The sequence below is a fragment of the Micromys minutus genome (assembly GCF_963924665.1).
Source record: "Micromys minutus genome assembly, chromosome: 2".
NCBI classification, from domain to species: Eukaryota; Metazoa; Chordata; class Mammalia; order Rodentia; family Muridae; genus Micromys; species Micromys minutus.
The window spans coordinates 20,646,882-20,671,176 of NC_137971.1; the positions used below are offsets into that span (position 1 = coordinate 20,646,882).

Below are 24,295 nucleotides of genomic sequence, written 5' to 3' on the forward strand. Positions count from 1 at the left end.
GGAGACAGTGCTCTTAAACATTGAGCCATCCCTCCAGCCTAAGTTGCTTAATCTTTTCATTCCCTCCCTTTTTCTCGTGTGAGCTCCAATCATAGAGCTCTTCTTTCTTGGTAATAAGGCTTTGGTGGCTCATACTCTTCTCCTGATCTTAGGGATTTATATTGTTTTCTTAAAACCATCAGCTGCACAGTACTTATTCTAAGGCAATCAGCGTGTAAAAAATGCAAAGATTAAAGGTTAGCACAAGCAGCAAAATAAAAATGGGAACCAATAAAGCATAGATTAGAGTTTTCATCCATGGAGAGTTATTAAACTGAGATCCAAATCAACTTTATTTCTTCTCTCTCCTCACATTGATTCTTACTGAGCTTGGCCCCCATATGGTTCCTTCTCAATGTGATCAGATCCCATGAGGAACTTGGTCTCTAATATGTACTTCCCAATGTTTCACACCCCAAGTAGCACAGAAAAATATGTGACTCCGAAAACTTATGGGCTTGCTGCCAGCTTCTCCCATCTCAGGAGCATGAATATGGGGGTTTCTTGCAGGACATTCCTCAACTTTGGGTATTCACATCTTAAGCCCCACATTCCAAGGCGGCTTCTGGAATATGGTTTAGATTTGCAAGTCTCCGTCCCCCACATTCGGATATTCCGTTCCCCTGCATCTCCAGGGTGGAAATATCCCAGGAGTCAAGGCCCATCACTAGATTATAGAGATCAAAGAAAATCAGTGTACACCAGGTATAAGGCAGGTGTTCCTCTGTAGTGGACCAACTACATCCCAAGTGACTGAGAGCCCTTGCCAAGTTACTTTGGGTGGGTTGTGAGGGGATGCTGAGGCTCAGTACAGGAAGGGAGATACAACATAGTCATCTCCTGGTTTCCCTGGCCTTGCAGAAGGGTAGGTGGTCTTGAGTTTTTGGTGTTGCTGAGGTGTTTGGCTGCTATCCAGTTGGTATCAGGTGCAGGTATTTGTTTGATGTGATTTACATGAACCCAAGCAGTTACTCTATCCACTTTAACTGTTACCAGAGTGGTCAACAACACAAGGAATTGTCCTTTCCAGTTTGCTTCCAAGTTTTCAGCATGATGCCTCTTAACATATACCCAATCTCCAGCTTGGTCCTTGTTTGGAATCTCTGGGTTTCCTGCATTATACAGGACACTAAATTTAGGCTACAATTCCTGGTGGCTGATCTGGTAAACTTGCAATTGAGCCATAGGACATTGTCAGCCTAAAAAGTCACTAAAGGGGGTCAAGAGCTGGGGTTAAGGGAATTGTGGTCACATATAGGATCTGGAAGGTAGCTATATTGAAATGGGGGTATTGTTTAGGTGGTCCTAAACAATGGCATAGAAAGGAGCACTAACCAGTCTGTTACAGTTTCCTTAACCTTCGACCTCATTAATTGCCTCTTGCCATTCTTTCTGCTAGCTCTAAGGGCTTCAGTCTTTTCCCCCTACCAATACCTCTGCCCTATTCGCTTTCCATCCCAAGCCCCTCCCTAGCTCTAACCCCTTGTGGTTGCTTTCTTTTTCCTCACAAATGAGATTTAGGTGTACTAGCTTGGGCCATTCAGCTTGTTGAACTTTTCAAGTTCTGTGGACTGTATTTTGGGTATTCACTACTTTTTGTTGTTGTTGTTGCTGGGTAATATCCACTTATTAGTGAGTACATACCATGCATGTTCTTTAGTTTCTGAGTTGCCTCACGCAGGATGACATTTTCTATTGCGATTCATATGCCTGCAAAACTCAGGATGTCCTTGTTCTTAAAGACTGAGCAGTATTCCATTGACGTAATTAACCACATTTTCTGAATCTCCTTGTCTGTCTTGGGCATCTGCTTTGTTTGTAATTTCTGGCAATCTCAAGGTTTCCTTTTATTTTAATTAATTTTCTTGGATATATATTTATATTTCAAATGTTATCCTCTTTCTTAGTTTTCCCCCTGGAAGACCCCTATCCCAATACTCCCCCCCCTGCTTCTATGAGTGTGCTCCCCCACCCACCTACCCACCCACCCACTCTCTCATGCCCCTCTGGCATTCCTCTACACTAGACCATCTAGCCTTCACAGGACTAAGAACATCTCCTCCCACTATTGTCAGACATGTCCATCCTCAGTTTCATATGTGACTGAAACCAATTCCCCCCCTTCATATGTTCTCTTTGGTTGACTTTAGTACTAGATGTATGGTTAGTTAGTATTTTTTTCTTTCTGTGGGTTACAAACCCCTTTAGCTCCTTTGGTCTTTTCTCGAACTTCTCCACTGGGATCTCTGTGCTCGTTCCAAGGGTTGCCTGTGATCATTCCCTTCTGTATTTATCAGGCTCTGGCAGAGCCTGTCAGGAGACATTCATATTAGGCTAACATTAGCATGCACTCCTTAGCATTTTCAATATTGTCTGGGTTTGGTGACTATATATGGGATGGATCCCAAGGTGGGGCATTCTATGGATGTCATTTCCTTAAGTCTCTGCTCCATACTTTGATTCTGTCTTTCCTCCTCTTATGAGTATTCTCTTTTTTTTTTATTGGAAAGTTCATGTATTTCAAATGATATCCACTTTCATGGGTCCCCCTCTCTATTCCATTCATCCTTCTGCTGTTTTTATTAGGATGTACCTCTTCCATCCACTCACTCCCACCTCACCATCCTGGCATTTCCATACTCTGGGGAAAGAAGCCATTATAGGACCATAGACTTTTCCTCCTGTTAATGCTAGCCCATGCGATCCTATGCGACATAAGCACCTGGAGCCAAGGCTCCCTCCCTGTGTACTCTTTGGTTGGTAGTTTAGTTTCTAATTCTTTGAGTGGTATGGTTATTTGATATTGTTGTTCTTCCTACAAGGTTACAAATTCCTTCAGTTCCTTCAGCCCTTTCTCTAAGTCCTAGTGCTCAGTGTGATGGTGAGCTGCAAGTGTCTTGATATATATCAGTAAGGACCTGTCAGGGCCTCTCACAAGATATACATATCAAATTCCTGTCATAAAGAATTTCTTGGCACCAAGAATACTGATTAGGTTTGGTGGCTAAATATGGAATAAATCTCCAGGTGGGGCAGTCTCTAGACGTACTTCCCTTAAGGATTTGCTTCATACTTTTATCTCCTTATTTTAAATCTGAGTATTTTCTACACCCTTCTAACAAGTACTGAAGCATGCACAATTTGGTCTTTTCATTTCTTTAGTTTCATAAAATCTGTAAATGGTATCTTGGGTATTTCCAGCTTTTTTTCCTACTATCCCCACATCCATGAGTGCATACCATGTGTGTTTTATTGTGACTGGATTACCTCACTCAATATGAGAGTTTCTAGTTCCATTCATTTGCCTAAGAATTTTATGAAGTCATTGTTTTTAGTAGCTGAGGAGTAATCTATTTTGTAATTGTACCATATTTTTTATCCATTCTTCTGTTGAAGGACATCTGGGTTCTTTACAAGTTTGGGCAATTATAAATAAAGCTGCTATGAACATAGTGGAGCATGTGTCCTTGTTATATGTTTGAGAATCTATTGACATGTGCTCAGTCATCGTATAGCTGGGTCCTCATGTAGGAATATGTCCAATTTTTGAGGAACAGCCAGACTTATTTCAGGAGTGGTTACACCAGCTTGCAATCCCACCAACAATGGAGAAGTATTAATTATTCTCCACATCCTCACCAGCATCTGCCGTCACCTGAGTTTTAAACCTTAGCCATTCTGACACGTGGGAGGTGGATTCTCAGGATTGTTTGCATTTTCCTTTTCATGATAACTAAGGATTTTCAATAATTCTTTAGGAGCTTCCCATCAATTCATTATTCCTCAGTTGAATTTTCATTGTTTAGCTCTGTTCCCCATTTTTAACACAATTAATTGAGTCTCTAGAGGGTAACTTCTTGATTTCTTTGTATATATTGGATATTAGCCGTCTATCAAATGTAGGATTGTTAAAGATCTTTTCCTAAACTGTTGGTTGCCATTTTATTCCATTGTCAATGTCCTTTGTCTTACAAAAGATTTAAAATTTTATGATCTTAGACAACCATTTTGTCAATTGTTGTCCTTAGAGCATAATCCATTGGTGTTCTGTTCAGGAAACTTTCCCCTGTGCCAATGTGTTCAAGGCTCTTCCACACTTACTATTCTGTTAGTTTCTGTGGAGGTTCTTGATGCACTTGGACTTGAGTTTGTATAAGAAGCTAGGAATATATCAATTTGCATTTTTCTACATGCTGACCACCAGATGAACCAAAACTTGTTAAAAAATACTGCCTTTTATTCCACTGGATGTTTTTAGATTCTAAGTCAAAGAACAAGTGACCATAGGTGTGTAGGATGATTTCTAGGTCTTTTAGTTTATTCCATTGATATACTTTCTTGTTTCTGTACCAGTACCATACATTTTTATCACTATTGCTCTGGAGTACAGCTTAAGGTTAGGAATGGTGATTTCTCCAGATTTTTTTTTCTTTTTTCTTTTGCTGAGAGTAGATTTATTTATTTATTTTTTTTAAACGATTTTATTTTTTAAAACAAAGATAGATGTAAAGATTTTAAACATTTTTTGCTTAAAATTATACATTTTTGTCAGTACTGTTTTTTCAGACATTAAAATAAATTTTACATAAAACCATGTGAATATGTTTTTTAGTAGGTACTTGATTTTTTTCAAGGGCTTGACAGTATGCATTGAAAACGTACTAGTTGCAATAAGCATAAAGTACATGCAAAACAAAACGCAACATGGAAATAGTCAAAGTCTTCTTGTTTTGTGAATATATGTATAGTTTTTGTTTTCTTTATTTCTTGGACTTCATACAGTCTGTGAGTTGTTTCTGGGGGAGTGCAAGCCTCTGGGGTTAGCATCCCACTATCAGTGACTGCATATTATGTCTGTTCTTTTGTGACTGGGTTATCTCACTCAGGATGATCTTCTCTAGATGCAGCCATTTTCTTAAGAATTTGGTTAAGTCATTGTTTCTGGTGGCTGAGTAGTATTCCATTGTGTATATGTACCACAATTTTTGTATCCATTCGTCTTCTGAAGGACATCTGGGTTCCTTCCAGCTTCTGGCTATTATAAATAGAGCCGCTATGAACATTGTGGTGCATATATCTTTGTTGTGTATTAAAGTGTCTCTGGGGTATATGCCCAGAAGTGGAATAGCTGGGTCTTCAGGTAGTACTATATCCAATTTTCTGAGGTATCGCCAGACTGATTTCCAGAGTGGTTGTATTAGCTTGCAACCCCACCAACAGTGGAGAAGTGTTCCTATTTCTCCCCAGCCTCGCCAGCATCTGCTGTCATCTGAGTTTTGGATCTTGGCCAATCTGACTGGAGTGAGGTGGAATCTTAGGGTTGTTTTGATTTGCATTTCCCTGATGGCTAAGGATGTCGAGCACTTCCTCAGATGTTTTTCGGCCATTCGGAGTTCCTCAACTGAAAAAGATTTGTTTAGCTCTGTACCCCATTTTTTAATAGGGTTATTTGATTCTCTGGTGTCGAGCTTTTTGAGTTCCTTGTACACCTTAGATATTAGGCCTCTATCTGATGTGGTGTTGGTAAAGATCTTTTCCCATTCTGTTGGTTGCCGTTTTGTTTTCTTGACGATGTCCTTAGCCTTACAGAAACTTTGCAATCTCATTAAGTCCCATTTGTTAATCTTTGACCTTAGAGCTTGAGCCATTAGTGTTTTGTTTAGGAAATTTTCTCCTGTGCCTATGTGTTCTAAGGTTTTCCCTACTTTCTCATCTAATAATTCCAGTGTATCAGGTTTAATGTGGAGATCTTTAATCCACTTACACTTGAGCTTTGTACAAGGAGATAAGAACGGGTCTATTTTCATTCTTTTGCATGTTGAGTGCCAGTTGGACCAGCACCATTTGTTGAATAGGCTGTCCTTTTTCCATTGAATGTTTACTGCTCCTTTGTCAAAAATCAGGTGACCATATACATGAGGGCTCATTTCTGAATCTTCTATTCTATTCCATTGATCCACTTGCCTATTTCTGTACCAGTACCATGCAGTTCTCAGCACAATTGCCTTGTAATATAGCTTGAGGTCAGGGATAGTGATTCCCGCTGATGTTTTTTTGTTGTTGAGGATGGTTTTCGCTATTCTAGGTCTTTTGTTATTCCAGATGAAATTGCACATTGATCTCTCCAATTCCATGAAGAACTGGGTTGGAATTTTGATGGGGATTGCATTGAATCTGTAGATTGCTTTTGGTAGGATGGCCATTTTTAAGATGTTGATCTTTCCAATCCATGAGCATGGGAGATCTTTCCATTTTCTGAGATCCTCCTCAATTTCTTTCTGCAGAGGTTTGAAGTTCTTGTCATACAGGTCCTTCACTTCCTTAGTTAGAGTCACACCAAGGTATTTCATAGTTTTTGTAACAATTGTGAAGGGTACCTTTTCCCCAATTTCTTTCTCCACATGTTTGTTTTTTGAGTATAGGAATGCTACTGATTTGTTTGAGTTAATTTTGTATCCGGCCACTTTGCTGAACTTGTTTATCAGCTGTAGGAGTTCTCTGGTGGAATTTTTGGGGTCACTCAAGTACACTATCATGTCATCGGCAAAGAGTGATGTTTTTATCTCTTCCTTTCCGATTTGTATCCCCTTGATCTCCTTTTGCTGTCTAATTGCTCCAGCCAGGACTTCCAGTACTATGTTGAATAGGTAGGGAGAGAGTGGGCAGCCTTGTCGAGTCCCTGATTTTAGTGGGATTGCTTCAAGTTTCTCGCCATTAAGTTTGATGTTGGCTGTTGGTTTGCTGTATATTGCTTTTATTATGTTTAAATATGGGCCTTGGATTCCTGTTCTTTCCAGGACTTTTAACATGAAGGGGTGTTGGATTTTGTCGAATGCTTTCTCAGCGTCTAGTGAGATGACCATGTGATTTTGGTCTTTAAGTTTGTTTATATGGTGGATTACATTGATGGATTTCCTTATGTTAAACCATCCCTGCATCCCAGGGATGAAGCCTACTTGGTCATGATGAATGATGGTTTTGATGTGTTCTTGGATTCGGTTTGCAAGGATTTTATTGAGTATTTTTGCATCAATGTTCATAAGTGAGATTGGTCTGAAGTTCTCTTTCCTTGTAGGGTCTTTGTGTGGCTTAGGTACGAGGGTTATTGTAGCCTCAAAAAATGAGTTGGGTAATATTCCATCTGATTCTATCTTTTGGAATAGCTTGGTGAATATTGGTGTTATATCCCCAATAAATGTCTGATAAAACTCTGCACTGAACCTGTCTGGACCTGGCCTTTTTTTGGTTGGGAGGCTTTTGATGACTTCTTCTATTTCTTTAGGTGTTATAGGGTTATTTAGATGGTTTACTTGGTCCTGGTTCAACTTTGGTACCTTGTATCTGTCTAGGAATTTGTCCATTTCCTCCAGATTTTCCAATTTTGTGGAGTATAAGTTTTTGTAGTAGGATCTGATGATTTCTTGAATTTCCTTAGTTTCAGTTGTTATGTCACCACTTTCCTTTCTGATTTTGTTAATTTGGATACTCTCTCTTTGCCCTTTAGTTAGTCTGGCTAGGGGTTTATCAATCTTGTTGATTTTCTCAAAGAACCAACTCTTTGTTTTGTTGATTTTTTCAATGGTTTTTTTTTGTTTCTATTTGGTCTATTTCTGCCCTAATTTTGATTATTTCTTGCCGTCTACTCTTTTTGGGTAAATCTGCTTCCTTTTGTTCTAGGGCTTTTAGCTGTGCTGTCAGGTTGCTGATGTGAGCTCTCTCCAGTTTCTTCTTGGAAGCACTTAGAGCAATGAGTTTTCCTCTCAATACTGCTTTCATTGCATCCCATAGGTTTGGGTATGTTGTGTTTTCGTTTTCGTTGAATTCTAGAAAATCCTTAATTTCTTTCTTTATTTCTTCTTTGACCCTGCTATCCTTTAGCAGAGTGTTGTTTAGTTTCCATGTGTATGTGGGCATTTTGTTGTCTTTGTTGTTGTTAAAGACCAGCCGTAGACCATGGTGATCTGAGAGGATGCATGGGAGTATTTCAATCTTCTTATATCGATTAAGGCTCGTTCTGTGTCCAATTATGTGGTCAATTTTTGAGAAGGTGCCATGGGGTGGTGAGAAGAAGGTGTATTCTTTTACTTTAGGATAGTATGTTCTGTATATATCTATTAATTCTAGTTGGTTCAAAGTCTCTGCTAGTTTTGCAGTGTCCTTGTTCAGTTTCTGTTTCCCTGATCTGTCCATTGGTGAGAGTGGGGTATTAAAGTCTCCCACTATTATTGTGTGGGGTGAAATGTATTTTTCAGCTTTAGTAGAGTTTCTTTTATGAATGTGGGTGATTTTTTATTTGGAGCATATATGTTAAGGATTGAGAGTTCCTCCTGACAGATTTCCCCGGTAATGAGTAAAAAGTGTCCTTCTTTATCTTTTTTGATAACTTTTGGTTGGAAATTTACTTTATTTGATATTAGAATAGCCACTCCAGCTTTCTTCTTGGAGCTGTTTGCTTGGAAGTTTTTTTCCCACCCTTTTACTGTGAGATAGTGTCTGTCTCTGTCTCTGAGATGAGTTTCCTGTATGCAGCAAAAGGCTGGATTTTGTTTATGTATCCAATCTGATAGTCTGTGTCTCTTTATTGGGGAGTTGAGCCCATTTATGTTAATAGATATCAAGGAATAATTGTTTCTGTATTTTTCCATTTTTGCTTTTTTGGGTTGAGTTGTGTCTGTGTTTTTTTTCTTTTTTTAGTTTTCTTGTTTAGGAGTTTTCTTGTTTTTACTAGGCTGTATTTTCCCTCCTTGTATTGGGTTTTCCACCTGTAATTTGTTGTAGTGCTGGGTTTGTGGTCATATATTGTGTGAATTTTGATTTGTCTTGAAATATCTTTGTCTCTCCATCGATGGTGATTGATAGTTTTGCTGGGTATAGCAGCTTGGGCTGGCACTTGTGCTCTCTTAAGGAGTGCATGATGTCTGTCCAGGCTCTTCTAGCTTTCATAGTCTCTGCTGAGAAATCGGGTGTGAGTCTGATTGGTCTGCCTTTATAAGTTACCTGACCTTTTTCCCTTACTGCTTTTAGTATTCTTTCTTTACTTTGGGCACTTGATGTTTTTACTATTATGTGTCGGGAGGTATTTCTTTTCTGGTCCAACCTATTTGGAGTTCTGAAGGTTTCTTTTATGCTTGTGGTCATCTCATTCTTGAGGGTAGGGAAGTTTTCTTCTATGATTTTGTTGAAGATATTTACTGTGCCTCTTAGTTGATACTCTTCTCCCTCTTCTATTCCTATTATCCTTAGGTTCGGTCTTCTCATTGTGTCTTGTATTTCCTGGACATTTTGGGTTAGGAGCTTTTTGTTTTTTGCATCTTCTCTGGCTGTTTTGTCTGTTTGCAATGTTGTCTTCTGCCCCCGAGATTCTCTCCTCGATCTCTTGTAATCTGTTGGAAATGCTTGCTTCTGTGACTCCTGATTTTTTTTTTTTTGGTGTTCTGACTCTAGGGTTATCTCTTTTAGCGCTTTTTTTATTGTGTCAGTTTCTGTTTTAATTTCCCTCTTCCATTCCTTTATTTCCTTGGTTCTGTTTTCGTCTCGTTCTTTGAGTTCTTTGAGTGTTTTTCTTGTTTCTTCTTTAAAAGCTTCTGAATCTTTTTGCTTTTCCTCCCTTTCTTGTTTAAGTAACTCTATCAGCGTCTTGAGGCATGTTTTCAGGTCTGTGTCTTCTTTCTCTGGAGTGTTTGGAATTCCTATGTTTGCTACTATCGGAGAGCTGGGTTCTGGTGTTGCTAGATTGTCTTGGTTTCCTTGGGATATACTCTTTCTCTTTCCTCTTGCCATTTTGTTGTCAGTGATATGTTCTTGCCTTTCCCTTGTATCTGGTCTGTGTCCCTGGTACACTTTCCGTGTGCACTCCTCAGAGATCTCTCTACTCCCCAGCAGCCCAGGTCCCGGGTGGCAGCTGGGCCAGGCTCTGCTCTGTGTACTGAAGTCACCTCCGTGTGGGAACAGATGTTCCTAAGATTTGTTCCTGGTCACAGTAGCTCAGCCTGTACGAGCCGCCTTTCCAGCTGGTGGTTGGGCCAGGCTCTGCTCTGCGACCTGAAGTCGTCTCCGGGTGGGAACAGAAGTTCCTAAGATCTGTTCACGGTTACTGGATCGGGGAGGCCAGGGCAGGTCAGGGCAGGGGGTGACCTTTCCGTGTGCACTCCGCAGAGATCCCTCTGCTCCCCCGCAGCCTAGGTCTCCCACTCACCAGTTGCTCAGCCTGTACGAGCTGCCTTTCTGGCTGGAGCCGCCTTTCCGGCTGGTGGTTGGGCCAGGCTCTGCTCTGCGACCTGAAGTCCTCTCTGGGTGGGAACAGAAGTTCCTAAGATCTGTTCCAGGTCTCAGTAGCTCAGCCTGTACGAGCCGCCTTTCTGGCTGGAGCCCCCTTTCCGGCTGGTGGTTGGGCCAGGCTCTGCTCTGCGACCTGAAGTCCTCTCCGGGTGGGAACAGAAGTTCCTAAGATCTGTTCACGGTTACTGGATCGGGGAGGACAGGGCAGGTCAGGGCAGGGGGTGCCCTTTCCGTGTGCACTCCGCAGAGATCCCTCTGCTCCCCCGCAGCCTAGGTCTCCCACTCACCAGTTGCTCAGCCTGTACGAGCCGCCTTTCTGTAGATTTATTTTTTTTAACATCATATTTTTTTTTGCACAATGCTGCCTTTATTTAATAAAAAATAGATATACTCATCTGTCACTTACATAAGCACCTACACAGTTCTCTATAGTCTGATATTTTCCAACCTTCTTTTTCATTCTTTTTTTTTTTTTTTTTTTTTTTTTTTTTTTTTTTTTTTACAATGAGCGAAAAGTACTTGTAAAACAGGGTGTAACCAGGAATTTGTCAATGTGTTCTTGGTGTGTAAAGATTGAGCATGACGTTTTGTTTTGTTTTGTTTTTTTTTTTCTTTTTTTCTTAAACTTCACACAGTCTGTGAGTTGTTTCTGGGGTAGTCCGAGCCTCTGGGGTTAGCATCCCATTAACAGTGACTGCATATTATGTCTGTTCTTTTGTGACTGAGTTAGCTCACTCAGGATGATATTCTCTAGATGCAGCCATTTTTTTAAGAATTTGTTTAAGTCATTTTTTCTGGTGGCTGAGTAGTATTCCATTGTGGAAATGTACCACAATTTTTGTATCTATTCATCTACTGAAGGACATATGGGTTCTTTCCAGCTTCCGGCTATTATAAATAGAGCTGCTATGAACATTGTGGTGCATGTATCTTTGTTGTATATTAAAGTGTCTCTGGGGTATATGCCCAGAAGTGGAATATCTGGGTCTTCAGATAGTACTGTGTCCAATATTCTGAGGAATCGCCAGACTGATTTCCAGAGTGGTTGTATCAGTTTACGACCACACCAACAGTGGAGAAATGTTCCTCTTTCTCCACAACCTTGCCAGCATCTGCTGTCATCTGAGTTTTGGATCTTGGCCAATCTGACTGGTGTGAGGTGGAATCTCAGGGTTGTTTTGATTTGCATTTCCCTGATGGCTAAGGATGTCGAGCACTTTCTCAGATGTTTCTCAGCCATTCCACATTCCTCAATTTAGAACATTTTGTTTAGTTCTGTACCCCATTTTTTAATAGGATTGTTTGATTCTATGGTGTCTAGCTTTTTGAGTTCTTTGTATACCTTGGATATTAGGCTTCTATGTGATGTGGAGTTGGTAAAGATCTTTTCCCATTCTGTTGGCTGCCCTTTTGTTTCTTGACAATGTTCTTAGCCTTAGAGAAGCTTTGCAATCTCATTAAGTCCCATTTGTAAATTTTTGTCCTTAGAGCTTGAGCCATTGGTGCTTTGTTCAGAAAATTTTCTCCTGTACCTATGTGTTCTAAGGTTTTCCCTATTTTCTCATCTAATAGTTTCAGTGTATCTGGTTTAATGTAGAGATCTTTGATCCACTTACACATGAGCTTTGAACAAGGAGATAAGAAAGGGTCTATTTTCGTTCTTTTGCATGCTGAGTGCCAGTTGGACCAGCACCATTTGTTGAATAGGCTGTCCTTTTTCCATTGAATGTTTACGGCTCCTTTGTCAAAACTCAGGTGACCATATATGTGAGGGCTCATTTCTGGATCTTCTATTCTATTTTATTGATCCACGTGCCTATTTCTGTACCAGTACCATGCAGTTTTCAGCACACTTGCCTTTTAATATAGCTTGAGGTCAGGGATAGTGATTCCTGCAGATGTTTTCTTGTTGTTGAGGATGGATTTCGCTATTATAGGTATTTTGTTTTTCCATATGAAAATGCACATTGATCTTTCCAACTCAATGAAGAACTTGGTTGAAAGTTTGATGGGTATTGCATTGAATCTGTAGATTGCTTTTGGTAGAATGGCCATTTTTAAAATGTTGATCCTTCCAATCCATGAGCATGGGAGATCTTTCTATTTTCTGAGATCTTCCTCAATTTCCTTCTTTAGAGGTTTGAAGTTCTTGTCATACAGGTCCTTCACTTGCTTAGTTAGAGTCAACCCAAAGTATTTCATAGTTTTTGTGACTATTGTGAAGAATACCTTTTCTCTAATTTCTTTCTCCATATGTTTGTCCTTTGTGTATAGGAAGGCTACTGATATGTTTGAGTTAATTTTGTATCCAGCCACTTTGCTGAACTTATTTATCAGCTGTAGGAGTTCTCTGGTGGAATTTTTGGGGTCACTTAAGTACACTATCATGTCATCGGCAAAGAGTGATGTTTTTACCTCTGCTTTTCTGATTTGTATCACCTTGATCTTTTTTTGCTGTCTAATTGCTCCAGCCAGGGCTTCCAGTACTATGTTGAATAGGTAGGGGGAGAGTCAGCAGCCTTGTCGAGTCCCTGATTTTAGTGGGATTTCTTCAAGTTTCCCACTGTTAAGTTTGATGTTGGCTGTTGTTTTGCTGTATATTGCTTTTATTATGTTTAGGTATGGACTTTGGATTCCTGTTCTTTCTAGGACTTTTAACATGAACGGGTGTTGAATTTTGTCCAATGCTTTCTCAGCATTTAGTGAGATGACCATGTGATTTTGTTCTTTGAGTTTGTTTATATGGTGGATTCCATTGATTGATTTTCTTATAATAAACAATTTCTGCATTCCAGGGATGAAGCCTACTTGGTCATGGTGAATGATCGTTTTTATGTGTTCCTGGATTTGGTTTGCAAGGATTTTGTTGCGTTTTTTTGTATCCATGTTCATAATTGAGATTGGTCTGAAGTTCTCTTTCTTGTAGTGTCTTTGTGTGGTTTAGGGATGAGGGTTATTGTAGCCTCAAAAAAATGAGTTAGGTAGTATTCCATCTGATTCTATCTTGTGGAATATTTGGAGAGTATTGGTGTTATGTCCGCAATAAATGTCTGATAAAATTCTGCACTGAACCCGTTTTGCCCTGGGCTTTTTTGTGTTGGGAGGCTTTTGATGACTTCTATTTATTCAGGTGTTATGTGATTATCTAGATGGTTTACTTGGTCCTGGTTTAACTTTAGGATCTTGTATCTGTCTAGGAATTCATCCATTTCCTTCAGATTTTCCAACTACATCCTAGTAAAAAGAAGAAAACTCCTAAGCAAGAAAACCAAAAGAGAGTATTTTTTAATATATTAGTTTTTTGTTATTCCAAATGAATTTGCATATTGCCCTTAACACGTTTGTGAAGTATTGAGTTGGAATTTTGATTGGAATTCCATTGGATCTCTACATTGCTCTCAGAAAGATGGAAATTTTTTACTGTATTAACTATGCCAGTCCACGATTATGGGAGATCTTTTCATCTTCTGAGATTTTCTTTGACTGCTTATTCAGAGACTTGAAGTTCTTGTCATATAGATCTTTCACTGGCTTGGTGAGTGTCAAATCAAGTTCCTTTATATCATTTGTGACTGTTGTGAAGTTTGTCTTTTTTCCAATTTATTTCTCGGCTTGTTTATTTTTTGATTAGAGAAAGGCTACTGATTTGTTTGTGTCAATTTTATATTCAGCCTTTTTACTAAATTTGTTTCTTAGGTTTAATTGTTCTTTGGTGTAATTTTTGGGGTTACTTAACTTTACTGTCATTGCATCTGCAAATAGTGATATTTGACTTCTTCCTTTTCAATTTCTATCTCTTTGACTTTCCTTTTCTTTCCAATTGCTTTGGCTAAAACTTCAAGTACTATATTAAATAGATTGGAAGAGAGTGTGCAGCCTTGTCTAGTCCCTGATTTTAGTGTGGCTACTTCAATTTCTCTCCATTTAATTTTATCTTGGCTACTGGTTTGCTGTATATCGCTTTTACTATGTTTTCGCATGGACCTTTAATTCCTGTTCTTGCCAAGACTTTTACCATTAAGATTGTTGAATTTTTAAAAATGCTTTCACAGCATCTAATAAGAAGTTCATGTAGTTTTTTTTAGTTTGATTACATAGTGTATTGCATTGATGGGTTTCCATTTATTGAACTATTCCTGCATCACTGGGATAAAACTTACTGGATCAAGATTGTTGACTATTTTGCTCTTCTTAGATTCAGTTTGTGAAAATTTTATAATGGATTGTTTCCATAATTATTCTTGAGAGAAATTGGTCTGACGTTCTTTTTTGTTGGGTCTTTTGTGCTTTTAGGTATAAGCATAATATTTGCTTTATAGAACTGGGTAGTGTTCTTTCTGTTTCTAATTTGTTGATGATTTTGAAGACTATTGGTATTAGGTCTTTGAAGATCTGATAGAATTCTATACTAAATAAATCTGGTTCTTGGAATTTTGGTTTTGAGACTTTTAATGACTGCTTCTATTTCTTCTGCAGTTATAGTACTGATTAGATGATTTTATGATCCTGAATTAACTTTAGTACCTGGCATCTGTCTAGGAATGTGTCCATTTCATACATATTTTCCAGTTTTGTGAGTATAGGCTTTTGTAGTAGGATTTTATGATTTTTGAAAATTTCCTCAGTTTCTGTTCTAATGTGTACCTTCTCATGTATGATTATGTTAATTTGGATATCGTCTCTGTCCCCTTTGGTTAGTCTGGCTAATAGTTTTTATATCTTGTTGGTTTTCATAAATAATCAGTTCCTGGTTTTGTTGATTCCTTGTATAGTTATTTTTCTTTCAAGTTGGTTGATTCTAGACCCGAATTTCATTATGTTTTGCTGTCTATTTACTTGAATGTATTTACTTCCTTTTGTCTGGACCTTTGAGGTGTGCTCTAAAGCTGAGAGGGTATACTCTCTCCAGTTTCTTTTTGGAGCTACCCAGAGCTATGAGTTTTTTCTTATCACTGCTTTCATCGAGTCTCATAAGTTCTGGTATTTTTTCATTCATTTTTGCTAAATTCTATAAAGCCTTTCATTTCTTTATTTATTCCCTTGACTAAGTTATCATTGAGAAGATTTTTCTTTATCCTTCATGTTTATGTATCCTTTATATTTTTCTTTGTTGTTTTTGAAGAAAAGTCATAGTCCATGGTGATCTCATAGAATGCATTGGATTATTTCTACCTACTTGTATCTGTTTAGGCCTCTTATGTGACTGATTATATTGTCAATTTTGTTTAATGTACATCTTTTGTTTTAGGATAAAATATTTTGTAGATTTCTGTTAAATCTATTTGGTTCATAATTTCAGTTAGTCTTTACTGTGTCTCTGTTTGGTTTCAGCTTCCATGATCTGTCCTTTTGTGAGAGTGGAATATTAAAGTCTACCACTATTATTGTGTTAGGTGCGATGTGTGCTTTGAGTTATAGTGAAATTTCTTTTATAAATGTGGGTGACCTTACATTTGGAACATAGATGTTCAAAATTGAGGTTTCACCTTGGTAGATTTTTAAAAATGGGTATAAAGTGTCCTTCCTCATCTTTTTTGATAAATTTTGGTAGAAAGTTAATTTTATTAGATATTAGAATAGCTACTCCAGGTTGTTTCTTGGGATAATTTGCTTGTAATATTATTTCCAGCATCTTACACTGAATTCTTGTCTGTCTTTGTCACTGAGGTATGATTTCTGTACTCTGCAATATGCTGGGTCCAGTTTATTTGTCTTGTGAGTTAGTCTCTTTTCTTTATTATGGAATTGAGTCCACTGATGTTAAAAAACATTAAGGAAAAGTGATTGTAGTTTACTGTTGTTTTTGTTGTTAGAGGTGAAAGCAAAGTTAATTTTGAGAGTGTATATATTTCTGAAAAATGAGGCTCAGTAATTTAGCTTTTCTGGGTGTTAAACAATAAACAGGATCCCTGCCCTCCAATATTGGTATAACAAGCACACAATATCATGCTTGGTCATACACACAGACACAGATACACAGATAGATACACACATAGATACACAGACACACAGACACACAGACACACACACAGATACACACACACAGATACACACAGATACACACAGACACACACACACAGACACACACACACACACTCACACACACACATACATATATTTAAAATGTGCTAGAGATTGTATCCAGTTTCCCATGTTTGCACAAAACAACTTTAGCGAACAATATATATCCTAGCAATTTCTCTTGAATTTTCTATGCTTCTTTTTATTTGGACAAGAAAGATTTGTTACACTACTATTTTCTTACCTAAATTGTAAGCAAATATGAGTACAGGCACACAAATAAAGAATAATTATATTTGAAAGTATGCAAAATAAAAAATTACTAGGAATTATTTTATGATAATTATAATTTAAGGTGAAATTTTATTTTCACGAAGGAATTGATAAACATAAGCACAAGGAATCAGAGAACTGTTATACAAAAGAGATAATAAAAGTGCATTTGTGCTATAACTCTAGACATAGCATGTGTTTGCTGGATCTTGAGAAAAGAAAGATCTCTGAGCAAGAATGGAGGATAGTGGGAAGGAGGTGAATGAAGATGAGGAGGGGATGCAGAAAATAGTACCACAGGGCCCAGAATGTCTGATCCCTTTAGAGTGGAATAAAGCAGACCTGGTAAGTTGGTGGCATAGAGGCAAATCCATTCATTATCGGGGTTGTATCAATGTCTTCTGGGTGAACAAGTGATTTCAGTTTAAAGTTCTGTAAAATGGTTGTCAGGAATAGAAACAACTCCATGCGGGCTAGACCCTCTCCAACACAAATCCGTTTTCCTAGAAAAAATACAGTCAAAGAAAATTACTATATTTTATTATTAAATGTTCTTTTAACTGACACAAGAATTAATGAAGGCATTGTGAGTCTTTGTATATGTGATTAGACAAATGGCTAGGTGGAAGGACAACTAGACAGTCAAACATAGAACAAATTTGTTTTCTAGATAACATATAATCTTGAGAATTAGATTGTTCAATAATACTTTGTAGCAAGGTGTGGTTGTTCATATTTATAATCAAACTGTGTAGGAGACTCAATTAGAATGATTCTGAGTTTACTATCAAAATCAAACCCAAGGAAAGAAGTTACAAATGCAAAGGCAGTTTATACACTGCAAGTTAATACTCAAAATCCATTATTCTAAGTTTGAATGAAGAAGAACAGGTCTCTCGGTGATCACTGATGACATTCTGGAACAAATACCATGTCTCCATTATCCTATAATGATCTTTAATTTTTTTCGGCATTCAAACCACATAGAAATATCTTGATCAAATGTTTCCTTATTGATTTGTATGCTATTCTTGTGAGTCTCTGTTATCTATAAAATTAAGTGATTGTAAATCCAATTATTAGAATGATAATATATTTTCCCATTGTAAATATTAAAGTTTCAACAAGAAATTTGCTAATTCTTCTCAGTAATCCAGGAATCTGGGAGATTTTCTCCTCACAGTGTCCAGTGACAACTTAACAAGTAATGTTTGCTGATGTGATTAGCAAGGGTACTTGAGGCTCTCTGCTGATGATTTTCTATATTTTGAAGACTTAGTAGTGCCCTAACTGTGCATGAAGTTGAGTGTCACAGCAAAGGAAACATGAATTTAAATTCTGATTTATTTCATCATTTCTATGGTGAGAGAGTAAAGTGTAAATGAAGGTTGCCTTCTAGGATGAACACTGAGAAGTGGATAAGCATCCTGCTGATCGTGCATAAACTGCAACTCTACCCAAAATTCAGAGGCACTGTTAAGTCTCCACAGATTTTCATGTCACTGAAACCATGGAAATGAGTCTCTATTACCTGTCGAGAAAGGCATGAAATAGTCACTTTTCTTAAAGTTTCCATTGGCATCTAGAAAGTGTCCAGGGTCAAACGTCTCTGGGTTGGGGAACTCCTTACTGTCATGCAGCACTGATGTCAGTGATGTTATTACCATTGTTCCCTGGAACAACACACAAAAGGGAACCAAGTTATTAAAAACCATAGAGATAAAGTATGTAGGAAAATAACAACTCACTTTCTGCTTCTTAGTAGTTAAGTACAAAGAACAGCAGCATCGTTTCAATGCACATAGTAGGGAGAGGTACATTAAGTCTGAGGCCAGTAACATTGATGTGGCCAAATGGCCTTCCAGTGACATTTCAAAAGAGTAGTTGAGATAAAATTTCTTCTTTGTTTCCTACAGATTAGTCTCTTGCATCTCTCTTTTTTTCTCCAAATTATTTTTATTGGATATCATCTGCATTTACTTTTCAGATGTTATCTCTTTTCCACAATCCCATTTCTACTCTCTTTACAATTGTCTCCATGATGATGCTCCCTCTCCCAACCACCCTATCCCACCTTTGTAATTTTTTGTTCTTCTGCACTTGGAGAATGAGCCTTAACTGGAACAAAGGCCTCTTCTCCCACTGATGTCAGAAAATGCTATCCTCTGCTGCATATGCACTTGGGGCCATCGTTAGCTACAAGCATTCTCCTCTGTATCTGTATTGCTCTGGTACAGTCTCTAAGGAGGCTTCCTTATCAGGTTCTTTCCAGTAAGCACTACTTGGCATTAACAATATTGTTCCAGTTTGTTTGGTGTATATGGGGTGTATGTCCAGGTGAGGCTGTCTTTGGATGAGCTTTTCTCCAATCCCTACTCCTCTGTGTCCCTTTACTTCTTGCAATGAATGTTTTCTTCTTTTTTCTGAGAAAGATTGAGGCATCCACATTCTAGCCTTCCTTCTCTTTGCACTTGATAAATTGTGTGGATGGTTTCTTGGGTATTCCAAGCATTTGGGGCTAGTATCATCTTATAAGTGAGTACATACTATGAATGTTGTTTATTTTTTTGTAACTGGGTTACCTCACTCAAGATTGTAAATTCAAGTTTAATCGATTTGCCTAGTAATTTCATAAAGTTATTGTTTTTAATAGCTGAGTAATACTCCATTGTGTATATGTACCATAATTTGTTTATTCATTCTTCTGTTTAAAGACTTCTGGACTTTTGTAACTTCTGGATACTATAAATAAGGTTCCCATGAACATGGTAGAGCATATATCCTTGGTAGATTTTGGAGCCATATTTGGGTATATGCTCAGGAGTGGTATAGCTGGGTCCTGAGGTGGTATTCTGTTATATTTTCTGAGGAACCACCAGAGCCAGACTGATTTCCAGAGTTGTTATACCAGTTTACACTCCCAGCAACAGTGTAGGAATGTTCCTTATTTTCTACATTTTTGCCAGAATCTGCTGTTCACCTGCGTTTTTGACCTTATTCATTCTAACTGGTATGAGGTGAAATCTTAGGGTTGTTTTTATTTGGATTACCCCGATGACTAGAGATGTTCGGCATTTCTTTAGAAGCTTTTCAGCCATTTGATATCTCTAAGTTGAGAATTCTTTGTTTAGATCTGTACCCAATTTTTAAATAGGATTATTTGAGTATCTACATTCTCTCTTCTTGTGTTCTTTGTATATATTGTATACTAGTCCTCTACCTGATGTACGATTAATAAAATTTTTTTCTAAATCTCTTGGTTGTTTTTTTTTTTTTTTTTTTTTTTTTTTTTTTTTTTTTTTTTTTTTTTTGACATTGTCCTTTGCCTTACAGAAGCTTTGATTTTTCATGAGGTCTTATTTGTCCATTCTTGATACTAGAACATAAGCAATTGGTGTTCTCTTTAGGATATTCCTCCTGTGTCTATGTGTTCTAAGCTCTTCACCACTGTTAGTTTCAGTATACCTGGTTTAATGTAGAGATCTCTGATGCACTTGTACTTGAACTTTGTACAAGGTGATAAGAATGGATGGATTTGCATTTTTCTGCATGCTAACTGCCCCTTGAATTATCAGTCAGTTGAACCAGTACCATTTGTTAAAGAGGCAGTCATTTTTCCATTGAATGTTTGTAGCTCCTTTGTCAAAAATCAAGTGACCATAGGTGTGTGGGTTTATTGCTGGAACTTCAATACTATTTCATAGATCTAACATCCTGTGTCTGTACCAATATCATGCAGTTTTTAATCATCATTGACTTGTAATATGGCTCGAAGTGAGGGATGGTGATTTTCCTGGATTTTTTTATTGTTGTGTAAAGTTTTACATCCTGGGTTTTATATTGTTCCAAATGATCTTGCAAATTGCTCTTTCTAACTCTATGAATAATTTGGTTGGAATTTTGGAGGGTATTGCATTGAATTTGTAGATTTCCTTACAAAAATATTTATTTGTACTACATTGATTCTTCCAATCCATGAGCATGGGGCATATTTCCACATTCTGAGGTCTTCATCAATTTCCCTCATAAGAGACTTGAAGTTCTTGTCATACAGATATTTCACTTGTGTGGTTAGGGTAACCCAATCGTATTTCATATTCTTTGTGACTATTGTGAAGGTGTTGATTCTCTCATTTCTTTCTCAGCCTGTTTATCCTATGATTAGAAGAAGGCTACTGATATTTCATGTTAATTATCTATTCAGCCATATTGCTGAAGTTGTTTTTTAGCTGAAAAAGTTCCCTGGTTCCCTTTTGGGGTTCTTTATGTATAATATCCTATCATCTTACATAGTGATATTTTGACTTCCTCCTTTCCAATTAGTATCTTTTTGACCACTCTTTGCTGTCTGCTTGCTCTGATTAGTACTTACAGTACTTTACTGAATAGGTAGGGAGAGAGCAGATAACTGTGTTGTAGTCTCTGATTTTAGTCGTATTGCATTAAATTTCTCACCATTTAGTTTGATGCTGTCTACAGTTTTTCTGTATATTTCTTTTACTATGTTTAAGTATGAGTCCTGAATTATTGATCTTTTCAAGACTTTTAACATGAAGAGATGTTGTGAATTGTGTCAAATGCTTTTCATCATCTAGAGAGATTGTCATGCGTTTTTTTTCTTTGAGTTTGCTTATATAGTGGATTACATTGATAGGTTTCCATGTATTGATCCATCCTTGCATACCTGGCATGAACTCTACTAGATCATGGGTGAATGAATAGTTTGATGTGTTCTTGGATTCAGAGTGCAAAAATTTTATTGAGTAGTTTTGCCTCAATATTCATGAGGGAAGTTGGTCTAAATTTCTTTTTTTTTTTTTTAAACATGGGCTTTCTGTGGTTTAGGGAATGAACATAATTGTGGGATTGAAGAATGAGTTGGGTAGCATTCTCTCTTCTATTTTTTTGAATATTTTGGAGGATATTGGTCTTCTATGAATGTCTGATAGAGTTCTGCCCTGTAACTATTAGGTCCTGGAATTTTTTTAGTCGGGAGGGTTTTGGTGACTGCTTCTGTTTCTTTAGGTGTTATGTGTCTGTTTAAATGTTTAATCTGATCCTGACATAACTTTGGTACGTGGTATATGTCTAGAAAAATTTTAATTTCCTCTAGATTCTCTGGTTTTGTTGAGTACAGCCTCCTATAGTAAAATCTGATGATTTCTTGAATTTCCTTAGTGTTTGTTTTTATATATCTCCTTTGATTACAGATTTTGTTAACGTGAATACTCCCTCTGTGCGGTCTAGTTAGTCTGGGTAAGGATTTATTGATCCTGTTGATTTTCTCAAAGAACCAGCACTTGGTTATGTTGATTCTTTCTTTAGTTTTTTTTTCTTTAGTTGATTTCAGCTCTGAGTTAAACTTATTTTCTTTTTTTTCCTTTTATCTTTTATTTTTATTCATTTATTTATTTATTCACTGTATTTATTTATTTATTTATTTATTTTTAAGGCAGTGGACATTTAATGAACTGCATTGAATATGTAAATAAATTATGTTAATACCAACATCATAACAGTATTAAATCTTACTACTTATAACATGACAGTCTGTTAACTTAGATCTACTGAAATTTATGGTAGCAATAATTTATAGTTTTTTTTATTTTAATATTTAATACTTAAGAAATCAGTAAATTAGTTCTTCTTTTTTTAAACGACTTTATTTTGCAAAACAAAAATAAATGTACAGATTTTAAACATTTTTTGCTTAAAATTATACATTTTTGTCAGTACTGTTTTTTCAGACATTAAAATAAATTTTACATAAAACCATGTGAATATATTTTTTAGTCAGTACTTGATTTTTTTCAAGGGCTTGACAGTATGCATTGAAAACCTAATAGTTGCAATAAGCGTAAAGTACATGCAAAACAAAACGCAACATGGAAATAGTCAAAGTCTTCTTGTTTTGTGAATATATGTATATTTTTTGTTTTCTTTATTTCTTGGACTTCATACAGTCTGTGAGTTGTTTCTGGGGGAGTGCAAGCCTCTGGGGTTAGCATCCCACTATAAGTGACTGCATATTATGTCTGTTCTTTTGTGACTGGGTTATCTCACTCAGGATGATCTTCTCTAGATGCAGCCATTTTCTTAAGAATTTGGTTAAGTCATTGTTTCTGGTGGCTGAGTAGTATTCCATTGTGTATATGTACCACAATTTTTGTATCCATTCGTCTTCTGAAGGACATCTGGGTTCCTTCCAGCTTCTGGCTATTATAAATAGAGCCGCTATGAACATTGTGGTGCATATATCTTTGTTGTGTATTAAAGTGTCTCTGGGGTATATGCCCAGAAGTGGAATAGCTGGGTCTTCAGGTAGTACTATATCCAATTTTCTGAGTTATCGCCAGACAGATTTCCAGAGTAGTTGTATTAGCTTGCAACCCCACCAACAGTGGAGAAGTGTTCCTCTTTCTCCGCAGCCTCGCCAGCATCTGCTGTCATCTGAGTTTTGGATCTTGGCCAATCTGACTGGTGTGAGGTGGAATCTTAGGGTTGTTTTGATTTGCATTTCCCTGATGGCTAAGGATGTCGAGCACTTCCTCAGATGTTTCTCGGCCATTCGGTGTTCCTCAACTGAAAATTATTTGTTTAGCTCTGTACCCCATTTTTTAATAGGGTTATTTGATTCTCTGGTTTCTAGCTTTTTGAGTTCCTTGTACACCTTGGATATTAGGCCTCTATCAGATGTGGTGTTGGTAAAGATCTTTTCCCTTTCTGTTGGTTGCCGTTTTGTTTTCTTGACGATGTCCTTAGCCTTACAGAAACTTTGCAATCTCATTAAGTCCCATTTGTTAATCTTTGACCTTAGAGCTTGAGCCATTGGTGTTTTGTTCAGGAAATTTTCTCCTGTCCCTATGTGTTCAAAGGTTTTCCCAACTTTCTCATCTAATAGTTTCAGTGTATCTGGTTTAATGTGGAGATCTTTAATCCACTTACACTTGAGCTTTGTACAAGGAGATAAGAACGGGTCTATTTTCATTCTTTTCCATGTTGAGTGCCAGTTGGACCAGCACCATTTGTTGAATAGGCTGTCCTTTTTCCATTGAATGTTTACTGCTCCTTTGTCAAAAACCAAGTGACCATATACATGAGGGCTCATTTCTGGATCTTCTATTCTATTCCATTGATCCACATGCCTATTTCTGTACCAGTACCATGCAGTTTTCCGCACAATTGCCTTGTAATATAGCTTGAGGTCAGGGATAGTGATTCCCGCAGATGTTTTTTTGTTATTGAGGATGGATTTCGCTATTCTAGGTCTTTTGTTATTCCATATGAAATTGCACATTGATCTTTCCAATTCCATGAAGAACTGGGTTGGAATTTTTATGGGGATTGCATTGAATCTGTAGATTGCTTTTTGTAGGATGGCCATTTTTAAGATGTTGATCTTTTCAATCCATGAGCATGGGAGATCTTTCCATTTTCTGAGATCTTCCTCAATTTCCTTCTTTAGAGGTTTGAAGTTCTTGTCATACAGGCCCTTCACTTGCTTAGTTAGAGTCACATTAAGGTATTTCATAGATTTTGTAACGATTGTGAAGGGTACCTTTTCCCTAATTTTTTTCTCCACATGTTTGTTCTTTGAGTATAGGAAGGCTACTTATTTGTTTGAGTTAATTTTGTATCCGGCCACTTTGCTGAACTTGTTTATCAGCTGTAGGAGTTCTCTGGT

General features: G+C 37.4%; 1 protein-coding gene across 4 annotated transcripts in view; it reads right to left on the reverse strand.

Annotated features, from left to right (window-relative positions):
• LOC308417120 (cytochrome P450 2C29) overlaps positions 1–24,295 on the reverse strand; it is a gene marked incomplete at both ends in the record, with an annotated part of 338,086 nt that overhangs the window by 83,085 nt on the left and 230,706 nt on the right. For 2 of the 4 annotated variants that reach the window (XM_080912237.1, XM_080912239.1), the window contains 2 exons: positions 16,933–17,114; positions 18,143–18,284. The exons of the other annotated variants lie outside the window; for them this stretch is intronic. In XM_080912237.1, coding sequence (XP_080768363.1) covers positions 16,933–17,114; positions 18,143–18,284 — 324 coding nt within the window. Of the gene's footprint in view, positions 1–16,932; positions 17,115–18,142; positions 18,285–24,295 lie in introns of those variants that run through there. 4 annotated transcript variants of the gene reach the window in all.